The 18727-nt window shown below is 38.0% G+C and overlaps 1 protein-coding gene across 1 annotated transcript; it reads right to left on the reverse strand.

Annotated features, from left to right (window-relative positions):
• Nucleotides 1-13333: 13333 nt before the first annotated feature.
• Nucleotides 13334-17441, reverse strand: LOC146557202 (uncharacterized). Its single transcript, XM_085249991.1, has 6 exons — nucleotides 17343-17441; nucleotides 16318-16588; nucleotides 16072-16209; nucleotides 15511-15642; nucleotides 15351-15382; nucleotides 13334-14040 (listed from the first exon to the last, which is right to left on the reverse strand). Exons 1-6 carry the CDS (start codon nucleotides 17364-17366, stop codon nucleotides 13765-13767), a joined length of 873 nt encoding a protein of 290 aa, XP_085106117.1. The 5' UTR covers nucleotides 17367-17441; the 3' UTR covers nucleotides 13334-13764.
• Nucleotides 17442-18727: the final 1286 nt, after the last annotated feature.

The following is an 18727-nucleotide window of genomic DNA, read 5'->3' on the forward strand; positions in this document are numbered from 1 at the left end:
CCTAACGAGACAAGAGGAAGCAAAACCAGACATATTAACATCACACATGGACTTTCAAAGTAAAACAGGAAACATAGCAGACTCACGGGCAGGCACTATAACAAAGGGAACAGAGACACTGACTGGATGTGGGGATACAGCAGAAAGGGGAGACAGCAACATGGAACCCAGACAGAAAACCAGAACACTAAAACTCTAACCAAACCCCACCCAGAGAACCTAAACTAAGAATAATCCTAAAACCCATAAAGCAAAGCTAGAATATAATGAAATAACAAAATCAAAGAACCAAAAACACAAAAACACTGGGTCAACGACCCAGGGACCCTAACAATATGATTCTCATGCTACCTTCTGTACAGATGCTTTGTCACATTTTCTTCTTGCCGAATTTGGATGTTTGTAACAGATATAATACCTAATAATTTTAAAGTGGCTGTCAGTGTGGCTGTTTCACCTTGCAGCATATGGTAAAAAAATATATATTAATATCTCTATAATTGTCAACTTAAAGTCTGTAAAGATATCAAGTTATGCATCATAAACATTTGAAATCCTGTTCTTTGCTACCCAACGCCCAGTATTCTTTTCTTTTCTCACTTAGGGCCTCCTTAATTTCAAGAAATATGTCTGACATGTATGTATGCATCTACACTTCGATCTCAGACTGCAGGCTTTCTTGTGTGTCCTCCAGTTTTTGATAGTAAAATGGGACACGGATCCCTCAGCAATCAGCTCGCAGTTTGGCTTTATCAGATAGACAGCCTTATTACTTTTTTTTTTTTTTTTTGCCTGTCCCATTTGGCTCTTTTGCCATCAGAATTATTGTCTAAAGGCGAAGAAAGATGCCCAACGTCCCAGCCTTGCCGTAATGGTCTATTTGATTCACCTTTTATTGTTTATTTTATTTTATTTTCACTTGCTAAATATGGGACAGACTTGACTGGGGGAAAGAAAGGGGAGAAAGAAAGAGGGAAAGAGAAACAGCGGAGAAGAGGGACGGGGGCAAAAACCAACAAAATAAGCAGACAAAAAATACATATATCAATCACCTGGACTACCTGTTTAGAAAGAAAAAAAAAGTGTGTACACCTGTGAGCATGAACACGCTTGTATTTAAAAGGCAAGGCAAGGCAAGGCAAGTTTATTTGTATAGCACAATTCAACAACAAGGTGATTCAAAGTGCTTTACAGAGACATTAGAAACAAGAACAAATAAAAAGCATGATTTAAAATTGATTAAAACAAGCAAATAAACTAACTAACTAATTAACAAACAAACAAACAAAACAGTATATAAAATCAAAACAGATAAAATCAGAACAGTAGATAAAATCAGTAGTTAAATGTAAGTTTTGAAATTTAAGCTTAAAAGTGTGGATTTGGTGCTTTATTCAAATGCAGCTGAGAACAGGTGAGTCTTCAACCTGGATTTAAATAAACTGATTGTTTCAGCTGATCTGAGGCTTTCTGGGAGTTTGTTCCAGATATAAGGAGCATAAAAGCTGAATGCAGCTTCTCCGTGTCTGGTTCTGACTCTAGGAACTGATAAAAGACCGGATCCAGATGACCTGAGGGATCTGGAAGGTTCATACTGGGTCAGGAGGTCATTGATGTATTTTGGTCCTAAACCATTCAGAGCTTTATAGGTTCCTTTATGTAATGATCTGCTAGAGGGTGTGGGGAGCCACAGCCCCGTCCTCCAGGGCATGAAGCAGGTATGGAGGAGATCAAGACTCCAGACATCCAGAGGCCCCCAGAACACAAGAGACCAAGGAAGACCAACAGAGGGGCAGTCACGCCACTGTCCCAGAAAGAGCTGAGGAGAGTCCCAGATGAGGGCTCACTCAGCAGCCGCAGAGCAGAAGCCAGGGGGGTTGCAGTGATGTGCCCGTGAGCTATAACTCTTGAGCTATAAGCCTTATTACTTTTAAGATTAGACTTCAACCTTTAGTTTTTATAGGAAGGTCAGGTGACCTCAAACATCCCCAGTCACAAGGGTCACTAGTCACTTGGGGAAAAAACTATTTTATTATATTGGTGGCTGTGTGTAAAATCGATTGCCAAATTCCTTGTGAACTAGCAAAGGTTATCAATGCCTGTGTGACTGCAGCCTCATGCTGCTACAGGGTCAGAGTGTTTGGGATGCATGCAGCAGCTCTACTCAGCTCCGCTTTTTCAGCACCCGTCATTTATATGCCACTTTTAGATATAATTATCTTTATTCCTAGCATTCATTCACTCTCATCTCTCTCTTTCACATCACCCTCCATAGTACAACCTCCTGCTGTAATTGGTTGAAGGGAGATTAATAGGTTGGTGAGCTGTACTGAAATGAAAGGCAGAGTTTTCAATGTCACGAAAGTGGGTCTCTTACCTGACCAACTTTTGCTGAACACATAACCTGTTCCTGACCATGACAGCTTATGTTCAGAGTTTAGATTCAAAATCAGCTCTAAATGTTTTCATTGATGCTGTTATTTAAAATGCGGTTAAAGTGAGATTTGTATGTGCACGTTGTTACAGCGTACCTTACTAGCATCACAAATTAAGACCAGCTGTAAAGTTACAGCAGTTTAAACTGTGCATCACTTGGTCATTTGGATGTTCATGTATGCACTTGATGATTGTGATGCAGATAATGTATAGATGGTTTTAATGCTTAAATGTTTTAATAGTTGTTAGTCTCTTTAACTTGAAATTACTAGAACACAGGAAACAGACCAAGAAAAGTTAATGTTATTTAAATGTTAGTATCCCATAGTAACATTTGTCCTTCCCATTGTCACTAGAGTGCTTGTTCATAGGGGTTCATCTGTTTTTCATAGGGGTTCTTTTTTTTTTTTTTGAGTGTGTCACCAGCTATTACCCAGAGTAAGGTGCACTGAAACAGTCAAGACTGGAGGATATAAAAGGATGAGTGACCTTTTCTAAATCAGCAGGGGGAAAGAAATGACCTGATTCTAGATGGATATCTCACTCGGGCAAAACACAATGTACCACTTTATTCACCCAAGCATCAAAGGGCAAATCAAAATCTAAAATAACACGAAGGTTCTGGGCAGACAACCTGAACCTGAAAACAATCCTACAGGAGCAGTGAGAGTGAAAATTGTGGAATTAGCTACAAATCCACAGTAAAGAGAACAGCATAGATGCATCGTTCACATCGTTCACAGCACATTTTAACCTAGTGTACCTGATTTAACAGTAACATTTAATTTTAAGAACAACTCTAAATGTGCTGCCTTTTTTTTCCAGTCTTTAAAGTACCTGAAAATGCGCGCGCACACACCCAAGGTTTCATTAATCATCCATCTGTTTAACTGAAATTAAGCATAACATGATAAACAGGTCACTGTCAACAAACATCCTTATCGAAACTAAAATCATAAAACTGAATGTCTGTGAAATTTTTAACCAGAACAGGCTGCAGACAGGGTCAAATCCAGGCTCTTTACCGAGCAGTTCTTGTGACATACATCAGTTCCAGACCTGTGTGAGAAACAGCTGCTCTGCATTTGCAACCGAGCCAAATAAATACCGAAAGAGGTTCCAGAAAAACTTTATAAGGAAATCTGGTGTTCTGTCTGTGCAAGAGGGTATGTTTGCATGCATTCAGTTCGCTGTGAAAGGCTCAAATTGCACGTCCACTATTGTAAATCAATTGGCCGTTTTCTTAAGGCTTGAAGAGCGATCAGCAACCATCTTTGATCCACCCTGTCTGCAAAGCACATGTACCATTTTCTATTGTTCACAGACAATCACAATCCTTTGGTCTTTTGAAATAAATAAGCATTAACACAATCTGGGATTGTGCAGTCATATAATTACGTAATGAGAGTAGATGTGCTGCCATGTTTACAAGTTTGTAGGCATGCTAGCTGTGTGGAGTAATGTGGGCAGCTCTGTCAATCCACACTGAAATACCTCTAAAACTCTCAATACTGATTATTTTTTCTTCCCAATGTAAGATTAAATTGTTTTTGAGATTACATGAAAACTATCAATAGGTATTAGTTAGGTCGGAGATCTCAGTTGGCCAATGAAATACCTCCACAAACTTAAAGCAACATAAACTTTTCTTCACACCCTCCAACAGCAAGTATTAAATTCACTTTGGTGAAGAGTCATAAAATGATAACTTACCCTAACATCAAATATATGCATGTTTGTCTCTTTCATGTTGTTGATTCATTGAGAATCTGTGTTGGTCAAAGGAAGGTGTCTCTCTTCTCTTGAATACAATGGAAGTATTCAGCATCTGGTGCTGTGAGAAGTACAATATCAGTCTTAACAACTCAACAGCAGTGTCATGACATGGTTGCCAAAAACAAAAATCCACAGGGCCTGCTGTGAGCAGAATCAAGTAGGAATTATTTGCTGTATAAAGCTCTACACCCACCAGTGAAAGCAAACATGCAGCTAACATTACTATTCAGCCTCGGCGGATGCCATTGATTTTTACATCCTGTCAAGCTTCCTCGTTCACAGTGATGTAGTTGGAGTAGTTCAGTAGAAAGTTTCTAGAAAGAGACACTGCTGCTGAGTTTTTCATATCTATTCCTGAGCAGAACAAAGCCAGTAACATTTAGTTTCATAACAAGAAAAGGCAGACTGCTAATATCTCCAAATCAATATAGATGGATGAATCGCATGATAGGCCAGAGAGAACTTAATTTTAATAGGTCCAAAATTTCAATTTCAGCAATATTTTAGGTTGAGTGAGGCTGCCTCCTACCATCATTTGAACTAAGGGAAAAAACTAGTAGTCAGCAGCTTATTTGTGTTTTGTCAGCATTTTTCTCTTTGTTTCTGTTCCGGGCTATGCTAACTGTAGGAGGATCTACTGTCACCTGTCATGACCCCTGTCGTTTTACAGCTTAGAAGACTGAACCTTGAAATGATTTGAGGGGCCAGTTCTGGATGAGACTGTGATGTGTCAAAGTTTGATAATTGATCTTAAGGTTTTAACAAATATATTTAGTTTTAAAATACTAGGAATAGTTTGTTTGTTTTTTAATTGAGTTAATCAGACTTTCACTTTCCATAGGACTTATCAAGTTTATTTATTCTTCTGGGGTTTTTTTAAGCATTTTTAAATACCAAGACATGGGTGTTACATATGAATCACTAAGTTATGCGGTTACCTTTTCGACTTTGCTCTTTTTGTCAATAAAAATGTTTTTTAATCATAGTTTCTGTTTGTTTATTTAACTCCGTGTCCAGGGATACAGTTTTCAATGTAAAAGTCTGCATGTACAGAAAAAAATTAATTGTTTTTACATAAATAACACAGAGGCTAATTAAGCTTTGAGCAACACTTTGTAGGTTCCTCTAACAGGTTCCCTTTATTATGCAAGGGTTAGCTAGAGGGTTTACGGTAATTGCAAACCTAGGTGAAGCCAATAGATGGCAAAAACAAAAACCTCTATGCCTTCATGGCTACATATCAATATGCGACAGACAAAAACTGTTGGAAGTGAAGTGACACTTCAGACCCAGCAGTCTGCCAGGGTATCCATGTCTACCCCTTCTCAGCCGCAGGCTAAATCTGAACTCATTTATGCCAAGCAGCTCTATTTTGGGTCAACATGGTGACTGGTGTGCACGCAGAGGAAGGCGGACTGTGTCACGATAACTCCAAGAAACATTAGTCAAGAGCTCCAGATGGAGATGCGCTGCAGGCAGGGAAACCTGTCAATTCGACTTATTGTTTCCAAACCCAACCACGCTGCACAAACCTCTTTAAATAACAAACTGTCAGCTACAGCTGAGATCTGTTAGAAGACAAATAATTACTCTAAGCATGTGGCTGATGTATGCTTTTAAAATGTTCAACATTGAGAAAACACACTGACATTGTAAAATATAATTTCTCTAACGTATATTTAATACAGGTGTTGTCCATTTGGTAGCTGGGCTTTAAAATATCTTCTGCTTCAGCGACTCAGTATCTTACATGAGGAAAACGGGATTCAAAGGCAGTAGGAAGGCGTAATAGTATTGTATTTTAATGTGGTAATTATACTACTGACAAGGAGTATAACAGGCGTTCCTTAAAAGCAAAACGTGGGATAAATTATTAATAACAGCAAGGTTTAATTTATGAGAAGCACATAATGTTTTTTGGCTGCAGACGCTCATGAACATTTTTGAAAATTTGGGCCATCTGTTGGGTGGTGGTTTTGTTTTGGGGGTTTTTCAGGGGCAGCACTAGACATTGACATGTTAATACATTGTCAAACCACGTGAATGCTTAGTAAACAGTTGCTTACCTCTTCAATGGAGAAGAAACTGAGCAAACCAGAGTGTAGATCATGTTTCTGATCATCGTGGGAACACAAGTCCAATATTTACTCTGTTTTACCTCTGCTGAGGGAGGCTGCAGAGTCAGGCAAAAACTCTCTGCAATTTTCAGCAATTCATTGTGAAATTCTTTGGTAAAAGATTTATTATAGCTGCTTTAATATAAAATATATATATTGCAGCAAGTTTAGGGTTGCCATTAGTCTTTTGAAATGAATTTAAATGCAGTAATTTTGATAGGTATGTAAAATATTAGGCTTATCAGTTATGTGAAGTAAATGAGATTAAAAGCAGTTTTTGTGCTTTCTAATGTTTATTTTTTATTCAATCTTTTAATTCATTTGACAAATAGAACAACATCATCTGCCAAATCCTAATTACAATAAGAGCAAGAGCAAACAGAAAGCACAACTCCCCCCAAAGCGCCAGACCTATACTAAAACTTTGAGGTTTTATGATGTTTTTGCTGGCATCAGCCTGTTTTTAGTACAGTATGATGACATCAGCCTGCTATAGCACCATTGTAACGTCATAGAGCATCATATAAAAAAAAATTTAAAAGTGTGTTGTACAACTCTCTCAATACCCTTTCATGTGATATATTACTTCATACTGTTTCTTGACATTTTTTTTCCAATGTCAGCTTTGACCTTGGGCCCTAACAATGTAGGTCAAGGTCAAATGCTTAGCCAACCTAAGTAATCATGTCCCCCAAGGCTTTGTAGTTTGAAGATAATTCATTAAAGTTTTATTGATTTTTACATTTGGTTGGAACTTAACATTGACCCATTTTACCAAAATTAAGTCATCTCGAGCTGATATTATTTACGATTACACATAATTTCAAGACTATTAATATTATCATTATGCTAAACTGCTAACAAACAGACACACAAACAAACAGAACCAATTACATGTTTTCTTTCTTCGAGGGAAGAATAAAGGATTTCTATTCCATTCAACTTAACATTCCTAACAATCTTTTACATGGTATTTTTGTATACTAGAACCAGGTTTTTAGCTTATATTATTGTTTTTATTCTTGAAGGGTTAAAAAAGAACAAAAACAAAAAAAAGTTATATTCTGAGTCTTAAGATGATGGCTCTCAAATCGCTGTCACGTGCAGCTTGGTCTTCATCTAGTACAGTCTGTAACCCTGGGTCTCTACAACTAGAAACCCGTGTAAATACACAAGACAAACATTCCTGCTAATAGCCTGCTGTTAAAATAAATACTGTTGAGCTGGCCTCTCGCCTATGTAACAGATATACCCTTTTCACCGCCCGGTTGCATTCATTGTCTGGCTCAGCGGGGGTTCATATTTCGAAACCTTGGCAGTGCAGTGGCATGTGAAAAATGTCCTAAACGCCAGGAGGACAGGGGGAACAATAGGACATGCTAATGTTTAGCGTTTGGTCCTCTATTATCATGCTAACATGGTCCATGAATGTCAGGCTTTGGTTTCAAGGGCGGTATCACTAGAACTGATGTTATTTGGCGAAATTAGTGCCGACAGCATTACGGGACAGAAGAGGACCAAGTAAATTCTTATATGGTCAAATTTACTGTTAAAATAAAAAAGTTTAAAGAAAATAACAAGTCTATAAAATTGACTGACGATGTTTAAACTAACACACAAGGCTTGCTTTACCTGTATCACGTTCCAAAGTTCAGTCAAACTGAATTAAGTGTGGCGTTAAGTCAGAGCTGACTCTTCAGGTGGCTGCTCACTTTTTCTTGATGCTAGCGGCTCAATGCTACATCAGTTGCCACTTGTTTATCATATCTACATTTCTTCAGTCAGTTGTCAACTTACATTTTTAGATGTGTGAGAATCTGGTCTTAAGAAAAACAGTCAAAAATCTGAAGAAACAGAAATGGTTTATTTATTTATAAACCATTTCTGTTTCTTCAGATTTGTTTTCAAACTGTCCTTTATTAGTTACAGACTGTATATAACCACCATGACATTAACATTTGGTTTGTGAAGGATTGATATTTGTATTGTGGTCAATGCCATGTGGGGTTTTTGGAGGCAGAAGTGATAATATTTGGATGGAGGGTGTATTGCTAAAAGCTAGCTAGCTTGGTTAGCAATATGTATCCATAAACTGAATGGAGCCTCACACAGACACAGAAAGACAATTAGTGCTAAAACTTACATACAAAATACTAGAATTCAACTCAGCAAATCATTAGTAACCAGATAAATAAACCCAAAAAGGTTGAGTAATCCAGTTTTGTTGGTTGAAATAGCATAGTTAATAACTTTAAGCCTTAATGAAATTCAAATTGATCCTTTATAAGAACATCAGCATAAAAGATTATATTAGCAATATAGACAAATAGTTTTTCATGCCCGGCTGTCAACAGGTTTATTTCTGCTGTAAAGTTGGACTTTTTTCCAGAGTCTGTGGAGATTGACTCACTTTTAGACCCACTCCCAAGGGACCCCTTGAGGAAATGCAGTTTTTGGCACCAGCTCACTTGGCTTAATTTTTCAGCCACAGATGTTTATCAGACAGTATTGCACACGACCACAAAGCTAAATCACCGGAGGACCTTTGAACAACTGTCTGACAGCCAGCAAAGAACATGCCAAATGTGGTTCACTGTAAATAGAGAAAAGCTTTTTGTCATGTGATAATAGTTCCTTCAACAAATCACTCACAGTTGGGTTCTTTTGCCTCAATAGAGGCTAACAGCCATAAAAATGCCAGAGAAATATACTGTGGTGAGGCAATCACACAGTTCACATGAGGTGTAAGAGTGTGTCATTCACTGTCCCCCATAGGCCGGCGATAATCCCGTTGGCGTTTTATGATCGCCTAAGTGCGTCAGACTGTTTCCATTCCAAACGGATCCTCCAGCCACCTTGTTTCTGTACTCTTACTCCACATATCCAGAGCTCTTTGCGTCCTGGAAAGAGACAGTCGATCATTGGCTGTTGACCAGAGGCAGGGGGAGTGTCACTGAGTGTGAGTCTGCTGAATACTCATATTCAGCAGAGGCAGTTGGATAGGATCCTGTCCACATCTATTTGCTGTGATTACAATTTACACTGTGAGGTCTTGACTGTGAAGTTTGGACGGGGTAAATGTCACACACCCTGATCTGGAAGCTATTGAAATAAATGTATTTTTCAATGAAATTATACATACATACATACATACATACATGTTTTCTGACATTTAATCATTTATTCATGGAAGCAGCAAGGTAAACAGCCAGAATCGTATCAAACTACTTGCCTGGGTGATGAAATTGTTTAGAAACTGAAATTTTAATTCATGAGACCATAAGTAAGCAGGGTGATTGGATCACAGCAAAGTAAATGTAAAGCAAAGGGATGTATCGTGTAAAACATGACCAAACTATGCAGGTTAAAGGTTTAGCATTGATCATAAGAAGAACAAATAATCAAAATTTTTATTTAAATTCAAGTGGAAGCTAAGGTTTGATTGTAATCTAGTGTTACTAGTATCACTCCTACTTGCTTGTCCACTATTTCTGCTGCATTGATTGTTAAAACAACTCTTATTTTAGCAGATGATCTCTGCTAAACACCTCTGGGTTTCAGTAAGGATGTTTCCATAAGCCTATTTGAATCACACGCTTCTTGTGAAACTCACAAGTTTTAAACTTAAACCAGTAAAAATGTGGAACATTGTCTCAGTGTGTGCTATGTAGAACAAAGCATGCAATGCTGTGTGATCCAAGCAGACTTAACCACCCTGCCTATATGCAAGTAAACTCAAACTCAAAAACTGTGTAATTGTGACCTCTAGTGGCTCTACATCATAGCATAGGCTGCTTTGAACACTTGAAATGTGCATCAGTATGTTTTGCTACACTTAAAATTCCAAATAGTTTAGAAATTTATTTGCAATCTAAATTTCTAAACATCTCCAAGCTTAATTTGACCAACCAGCTGCTCTTTGTAGGCACCTGTAGCATCATCATGCAGGTGTAACACAGTCCCTGATCAATAACCTGAAGAAAACTGAAACTGCAGAGTTTTAAATCTTCAGTTTCCTCCAAGTCTGGTTGCGGTGGGATAAATTCATCCATGAGAAATCAATATATAAAAACTTTCAGCAAAGAGGTCGTCAACACACATTTTGAACTCTACAATTCGTCTGGATGGTATTTTCCTCTCAGCTTCATATTAAATTATAAAAAGTCACTAAACAAAGGACATTAATTATTTTCCTCTGTCTGGTTAAGTCTTACTGTTCAGCAGCATAATTCAGTTAAAATCTGTAACATGAAGTACTACTTCCAGGTAATAAACGAAATAAAACAAAAAAAACCATTTACTACAACTGCGATTAATATCATTTGGTCACAGACACACACACTGACTGAAGTCACCTTTTACAGGGCTTAATTTGCTCCGTCAGTTATGGGAATTAATTTCAAACAATGTCTAAAATTCAGTCAGAGTGAATAAACATTACACTTCTTCCTCTTTCAGTCGCTCCCTTAGTGGACACCACAGTAGATCACCATCCAGTCTCACCCCGTCCCTACTATCCTCCTCTGTCACACCAACCCTCTGCATGTCCTTTGTGTGTGACATATACTTACTAACTTCGTAAGTCTCACTTAAAACCCTGAACAAGCAAATTTTCTTTCAGTGCAATTTTCCAGAATCAAATAATGGAAACTTTGGTTGGTTTCAACCAACCAATACTCCTACTTGTGCTTTTTATCCAGTTTTTATCCAAAAATATTATTAATTGTCTGTATCTTTGGTATTTGGTAAGATTGCATCCAAAGAAACAGAACATCTCTTGTTGAACTACATTTTGTGAAGGATATGATCTGAAAACTTAACAGTATTATATTCTAAAACCTCCAAAACTGTAAACAAAAAACATCCATAGACCTTTTATTTAGAATTGCATTTACATCTACATTTTATTTTTCATATTTCACACATGATTACAGGCTATAATTCTACCAAGTTGGAAAAGCCATATTCTACCTGATGCTCTTTGTAGGCAACGCCTTCACACTGCAGCATCGGGAAATGCTGCTCTGAGGAGATCTTTTAGTGAGTTTAAAATCCAAAAAGGCGTGATTGGACATCAGTGAGGAAAGAGGTTAAGAAAAACACTTTGAGTAGTAATAAATATCAGAAAAATGTAAACCAAGCAAAAGGAGAATTTACACAGCAGCAACTAAACTTCATGATGGTACAAAAACACAGGAGAGATGCAAAAATGGAAACTTCTCCTTGCAAGTGTTCTCTGGTGTACAGTTAAACCTACAAAAGAAACAAAAGTCAAAGGAGCTTGCAAAGTCCATCTGCATCTTAAGGATAAAGGACACTCTTTCGAGGATGCCAATGTTCACATTTTGGACAGAGAGGACAGATGGTTTGAAAGAGGAGTGAAAGAAGCCATCTATGTCCACTGTGAGCGACCATCTTTGAACAGAGGCGGTGGTTTACGACACCAACTCTCTGCCATCTATAATCCAGTTTTGAGATCCCTTCCCAGACGCCTTAACGCCCACTCACATCCTGGGCCATCTGACCTCAGGAATTTGCATGATAAGGTGGGGCCAGGTTTCACAATGAACACACCCGAAACTCTGGCTGATTGGGACCCACGCCCAGTTTCCCACCTTGGCTCAGGCGATTAGAGGATCATCAGGGGGTCCTTTTGTCCCTCTGTGGGGGGTCACTCCCACTAGGTTTATATCTGGGACTCTCCACCATTTGACCTTAGAACTGAAGAAGCTTCTCGGATGAGAGGTGAAACGTCTTCAAGCAACTTAAAGAAGTCCAGACGCTTTTCTTTGCAAGCTCCTTTGACTACGATGACCTGGATGACTGAGAACCTTCACAGACAAAAGAAACAAAAGTAACCTGGAAGCACCTGTCATGGTGACAAATGTGCAAGTGTAAGGATTTATGTGAGTGTAACAAGGCCCAAGTTGTAATGGAGTATGGAGAGAAAGTTGCCTCAGAAGGGTTACAAATGGGTACAGACGAATCTGCAAGCATGAACTAAGACTTATAAATGTGTGCAGTAATTTGTGTGTAACTTTTGAGGACTCACAAGCACGCACTTCAACAAATGTGTACTTCCAAATCTGAATAAATACTGATTATTTACACAATTTATTAAGTTCAGCTTCACGAATTGTGTCAGTTGTGTTTTGGCAGCAAAATAGGGACCAACACAGTATTAGGCAGGTGGTCGTAATGTTGTACCTGGTGTATGATTTAAATATAGAACAATGGTTTGTATCATAAAAACATAAAATACGTCTCAGTTACAAACAATGTAAATAAGTGTTTTTGACAGTACAGTACAAGTGACCCAGAAACTCAATGGAAAAAGTCTTTGTCCTGGAATTTTAAAAACAGCTTTCACCATATAAGCATATTTGATATTTGACTGCATTGTACAGAACAGTTTTTGCTATAATATGCATTTTAAAACATTAGTTTACTTATATATAATTCATTGTAAAACAATTTTAACTCATCAGAAGAATTATTTTGAAGTGACACAATCTTCCATTCACTTTAATCAGATTAATTTGATCTTGTCTAATAAATTTCTGCCCTTATTGACAGGCTACCAACTTTGATGTTCACTGCTCAAAAATATTAAAGGACAGCATCAAACTATGAGTGGCAGTAGAAGAAGTCTATGAGTAGAGACCCTGGACACTCATATTAAACCCCTTAAGATTGTGTTCTCTCCGTGCATGTCCTACTGGGAGGAGGCCCTGGGGTAGATTATGAAGAGTCTCCACTATAGCAGAATACAACATTACCCAAGAGGGGAAAACTTGTAGTGATGGATTACTGTTTCAACGGGGATGGAAAGCACAGTCAGAATAACCAATGTGTATTCTGCTATTAAATTAGAGCTCAGCAATTATTAATGGATAACCTGGATATTAGTAGGATACTTTTAAATGGTTTGAAATGCTATGCACTGAAACTACAGCAACATAGTTTTATTATTACTGAAAGAAAAATGTTTAAAAAGCAGTGTGAGAAGTAGTTTCATTTTATTCCATTAAACACTCAACTTTTGTGAAACTTCGTGTGTGCTGTAACATCTGTGTTCTCTTCAGTAGTAGTTAAAACTCTACTAACAATATAAACATATTTCATGCTGTCACCTGGTGCCCATACATAGCTATAACACGTATACAACCAATCTCAGTGTATCATCTACAAACTACCAAGACAAAATCATTTCACATGCTTCATTTTTAATTCCTTAAGATTTAGTATGAAACTCTGAGGATAGTCTTTACTTCAGTGCCCTGTTTTGAAAAGCAGAAGGGTATATCTCACACAGTTACATCAAAATTGTGGGAATGTGCAAGTGTGTATATACACTGCTCAAAAAATTAAATTCCCTTTACCATTATTTAATTTCATCCTAGCTAAAAAAAAATTACATATGATCTGATCTCAGTTACTTTATAATGTTTTTCAGTTGTGGATACGTTGCATCAACTTCAGGATCTTTAAGAATCTGGAGAAACTGATCGGAGGTCTCTTCACCTTTACTCATCAGAAGATCTATCAGGTTGGTAACAGTTTGTTCTGGGTTAGAGGAGTGCTTCAGATTTCCATATTGTCTGGGAGAGAGGATTCCTTTGGCATGCACACACTGCAGAATAAAGACATCCCCCATCAGGCAGTTAATGAGTTCCACCTTGTGCTCCTTGATCTTTCTCACAGCAGGACCCTGAAAAAGATGACAGTGTATTGTTGATTAGTCTGAAGTAAATGTATTTTTTTTCTAGGCATTTGTATAAATTCTTGATTTTTTTTCTTTTTTTCACTGGTGCCATGTATTCCTCTTTTATCCATGCCAAACTACATTATTAATTACATTTAAAGGAAAATATTTTTCCAGCAAAATACTGAAAGACTGAAAAGTCCAGGTGAGGAGGCTTAATTCACAAAACTTCAGTCCAGAAAAAACAAATTCACCTGTGTGATTAACTGTTTTCACTATTTTTATTATGGAAATGTTATTTATAAAATTTATAAAAAACTCTATATATTCACTTGCTGAATACAGAAGGTGTTCCACCATGTTGTTGTGTTAAATCAAAAGTCAAAACAGTCCTCTCCCAGGAGATTTTAGAGCATGCTTCCACCTGCTGACAAGCTTTATGGAAATGACAATTTCATTTTTCAGCAGGACTTGGCACCTGACCACAGTGCCACAACTCCTATTAAATGACTTGCCAACCGTGATACTATTGTGCTCGACTGGCCAGCCAACTCGCCACACCTGCACCTCATCTTTGGGATAACACCAAACGGAAGTTGAGAAACACCCAAATCAACAGAGAACTGCGAAGGTCACTACCAGGCTTTGGGAACACTCAGCTGAGCTAAATGTCACCCTGCACTGAGCCACTTATTTTGAAGCAGCTCCAACCATGTACCGAGTGGATAAATGCACTCTTTTGTAACAAATCCTTTTTTGACTGACTTTAGACAATATTCTAATCATTTGAGATGCTCTAATTTGTGATTCTTAATGAGCTTTGACCTAAAATTATCACAAAAAGCTTGAAATGTTTCACTTTACATGTTATATCGGTCGAATTTACCTTTTAGAATGAAATGACAAAAATGAACATTCAAATTTTTATATGTTTACAATGATACACTGAGGAGGGCAAATCAGTCTTCTCAGGAAGAATAAACCATGCCCTATAACCATGCCAGTACCGTGGCACATTTAGGAGAAAGAGCTGCATAAGGTAACAAATTCTAAAAACAAAAAATACACTTTGACCTCACAAGTGATTGTGTGCCAGATCATTGGCCAACTAAGAAAATATTACAATTGTTCATTTGAGGTAAGACCTACTATGTGCAATATTTACTAAAACTGTAGGATATCCGTTTTTTTCCCCTGTTTGTGTAGGAAGCATAACTTTAACTTCAACTGACTTATCCCAAAACCATCAATACCATCTTGTGTCAGTGAACACCTCTATGTGTGTTCTTGCCAGTAACACTATTCTTGTACTGTACCTCAGGAGGTGGCTGTGTGTCCTCTACCATACCTGAGAAAAACCATCAGGAATTACTTACTTTCCAAAAGTCTTTTTTTAATCTTGCATAATTTGATTTATGAATTACAGACTAACAAAAAGCAACAACAATAATTACACATTTAAGGTCAAAATATTACCTGTGTTTTCTTGTGGTGCATTCACACTCACTGAGAAATTTATACACTCATCAACATGGACACCTGATATTTTATCAGCACATATAACACCGCCGCCACTTGCAGTGAGATCTGCTTGGGGTTTAATATTTCCTGTAAGAAGCAGAAAAAATAAGAAGAAAAAATTAATTTCCAGCTTGTTGTAATAAAATCTATATAAAAAGACTCAAACTGAAAACAAACTTGAAATATGTTTGAAAATAGCTACTGACTCAACTGAAATACAGCAAAATAGCTGTTTCACTGCTTGTATAATAATGAACTACTACCAAACCAAATTAACTTCAAATTCACTCAAATCGTTTTTATTCCCTATCCTGATGCTTGGTTTGAGCTTCAGCAGCTTGTCTTGAACATGTCTACTTGCCTTAATGCACTGAGATGCTGCCATGTGACTGGCTGAGTAGATGTTTGTATTGACAAGCAGTTGAAAAGGTGTACCTAATATAAAGTGTTAATGAGTGCATTTAATGGTTTCCCTTATATGATTCCACATAGAAAAAAATATAAAAAACCTCTTACCAGACAAACTGCTGTCTGCCGGCTGGCTTACTGTTTGAATGTTAATTGAAATGTTTTTTGCAGTTGTGTTTGTAATTTCTCTGCAGGACACAACACTGCTACCATCAGCAAACATGCTTGGAGTGGATGAACCTGGAACTATAAAATAGACATATATATGAATAATGTAATCTCAGCTTTCCTTTGGTGGTAATCTCACAGGCCGAGGCTCATTTTCGGCCCAGACCACACGGGACTTTCACACACCTTCAGCTTCAGTGACGAAAAACTGCTTCAGTTGTGGGAAGTGTCCTTGGTGCTTCCTCAGAGTGTCAATAAAGTTCTGACAGGTATCTTCTCCTTTTTGAATGATTATTTCCAAAAGTTCTCTCATCTGCTCTGAACCACTGCTTTGCTTTATTACCTTTTTATATTCATTCACGGATAGGATATCCCCGCAGTGCTCCAGGATGTACTCAGGGTCACTCGAAAGCCATACGCACAGTCTGTTGAGCTGTGAGTTTAGTTTGTCCGTGGCCTGAAATAGTGCAGACATACTTTGTGGAATTCAACGTTTTTCTTGAGCATGACACAGACTTTAACGCAGTTCGTGTGAGAGACTCAGACTTGTTTGTCCGGATGTGGGTCTGCGTGCATCATACATAGTGAGCTTTTTTTTTTTTTTTTTTTTTTAGCGGTGTTACTATTTCCGAACTTTGAACGGTTTTATCTTTGGCGTAAAATGAAAACTATTCAAACGGAATCGAAAGTGTTTTACTGGGTTAGCGTAATATCAAGGGTCACGTGCTCTGCCCGATTTGGTACTAAATGAATAAACTCAAAACCTCACAAGTAAAGATTCTGGTACCATGCTGGGAAGAAGCTTCTTCTGCTATAATGGTGCCTTTAAGGACTTCTCTTAAAATATGTGCCACATATGGAATAGATTACATGGCAATAGATTGCGTAATTTTCTGTGCGTAAAGGACCAAGCCGTTTACGCCTCTGTACATGCAAACTATTTACAGAGCCTTTACAGAGTAGTGTCTGTCTGTCTCACTACTCCACAAAAGTGAAGGGAGTTAACCCCGAAGGAGGATAAACTTCGGCCCTGGAGGAAGCATCTCCCCTCGCGTCTCCCGACCACGGTCAGGGGACTGACGGCGAGGAATGGTTACAGTAGTATGTATAGGCTAAAATAAAACCGATGTTTCTTAATGCATATCAAGTCGAAATAATATCACTGGTAGAATTACATGGACTGCATTACATGGCAAATACGTGCTGCTTACCTTTGTTGACAGAAATTCAGTCATGACTTGACTCTAAAGCGAGCGATTAAAGTTTAGCAGGAAAAGGAAGGGCCAGGGCTTCTTGTGGTTGTCGTTCTGTGAAATAAAAAAAGTTTCGTTACTTCCTGATTCTGTTGACGTGGCATGCAAACACATCGACAGGCATGCGAACTACAGTATAATACTGGTAACACACAGGCAGCATACTCACATGCCCAGTTAGGATCCCAGCTGGCCCATCTTTAGTTTTCCCCATTGTAAATAAGATGTGAGACAGTTTAGGTTCAGACTACTTTATGAAATCAAACTGAACACAACTTAGAAATCTTGAGAAAATAAACAGCCTGCTTCATCAGAATTGCCTTGTTGATGATGTGACCACATGCTGTTTTTGGAGTTTAAAAAATGTCATAAATGTGCTTAACTCCGGCTGAGCATACTCAGAACTGACTGAGCTGACTGATCAGCTGCTCAGAGTGAGGCTGGGTTTGTTAAGGTGCTTTCTGAAAGTCCAGTTTTATTCTAATTTTACATTTTGCAAAATAATCCAAGAATCAGATTGTGCTGTGTTTGGCTATTGATTGATTTATTGCGTAGTGTTAATTACTCGTTTTTGTTGTTTTGAGGTTTCTCTTCTTTTAAGGTGAAATTAGAATCAGCAGACTAACTGGTGGGTTACAACTGTGGTCAAGGTCTCTGTTGCTCAGACTGGTATCGAATCCTATCAGAGCTCAGCTGCTTATGTGAATTATGAAATGTACCAATCACGCTGCCTCTTTCTAACTCCCTGTTTCATAAATGTAGATTCTACCTTATGTCAGGTACATGGCGGGTTACAAAGGTGAGCTTCATGAGTCTGATCCCTTCTCTCGGTGTGCATTGTTGCTCCTTGTTGCAAATATGTGCAGTGTTGAGCCACCTTCTCTTTCTTTATATGTTGCTAAGAAAATGGGAAGTAGGTGCAGCAAGCATTTTTCTGCCTTCTGTTCTGTCCTCCTGCAAGATGACACTGCTTCAATAGTGTTGAGGTCCATGTAGGTGATATTAAGGTGTTTTATAGTTGTAGATACTCACTGTTGTACCTCTCTCCTCTCCGTATAAGTTGGCACTTTGAACTAAAACAAACATCACAACATAAAACTTGTTGGACTAATTTTCAGAATAGTTCTTGTGTAAAATTGCATACCTCGGCCTTTTCTCAAGAATGGCTCCTTCCACTGCAACCATTTCTGATGAGGTTTTAGTGAAAAGCAGATAGAACAACTGAAAGGACAGATGCATCTCAGGACCTTATTTTTATCTTGATTCCTAGTTTAGCAGCCTAAAACATCATCTGAGAATGGTCGGATGTATGAGACTGGATTGAAAATGAGTGAAAACGCAGC

The sequence above is a fragment of the Mchenga conophoros genome, linkage group LG16, assembly GCF_057382185.1.
Source record: "Mchenga conophoros isolate Kocher_MC1m ecotype Shallow Benthic linkage group LG16, M_conophoros_male_GT1.1, whole genome shotgun sequence".
NCBI classification, from domain to species: domain Eukaryota; kingdom Metazoa; phylum Chordata; class Actinopteri; order Cichliformes; family Cichlidae; genus Mchenga; species Mchenga conophoros.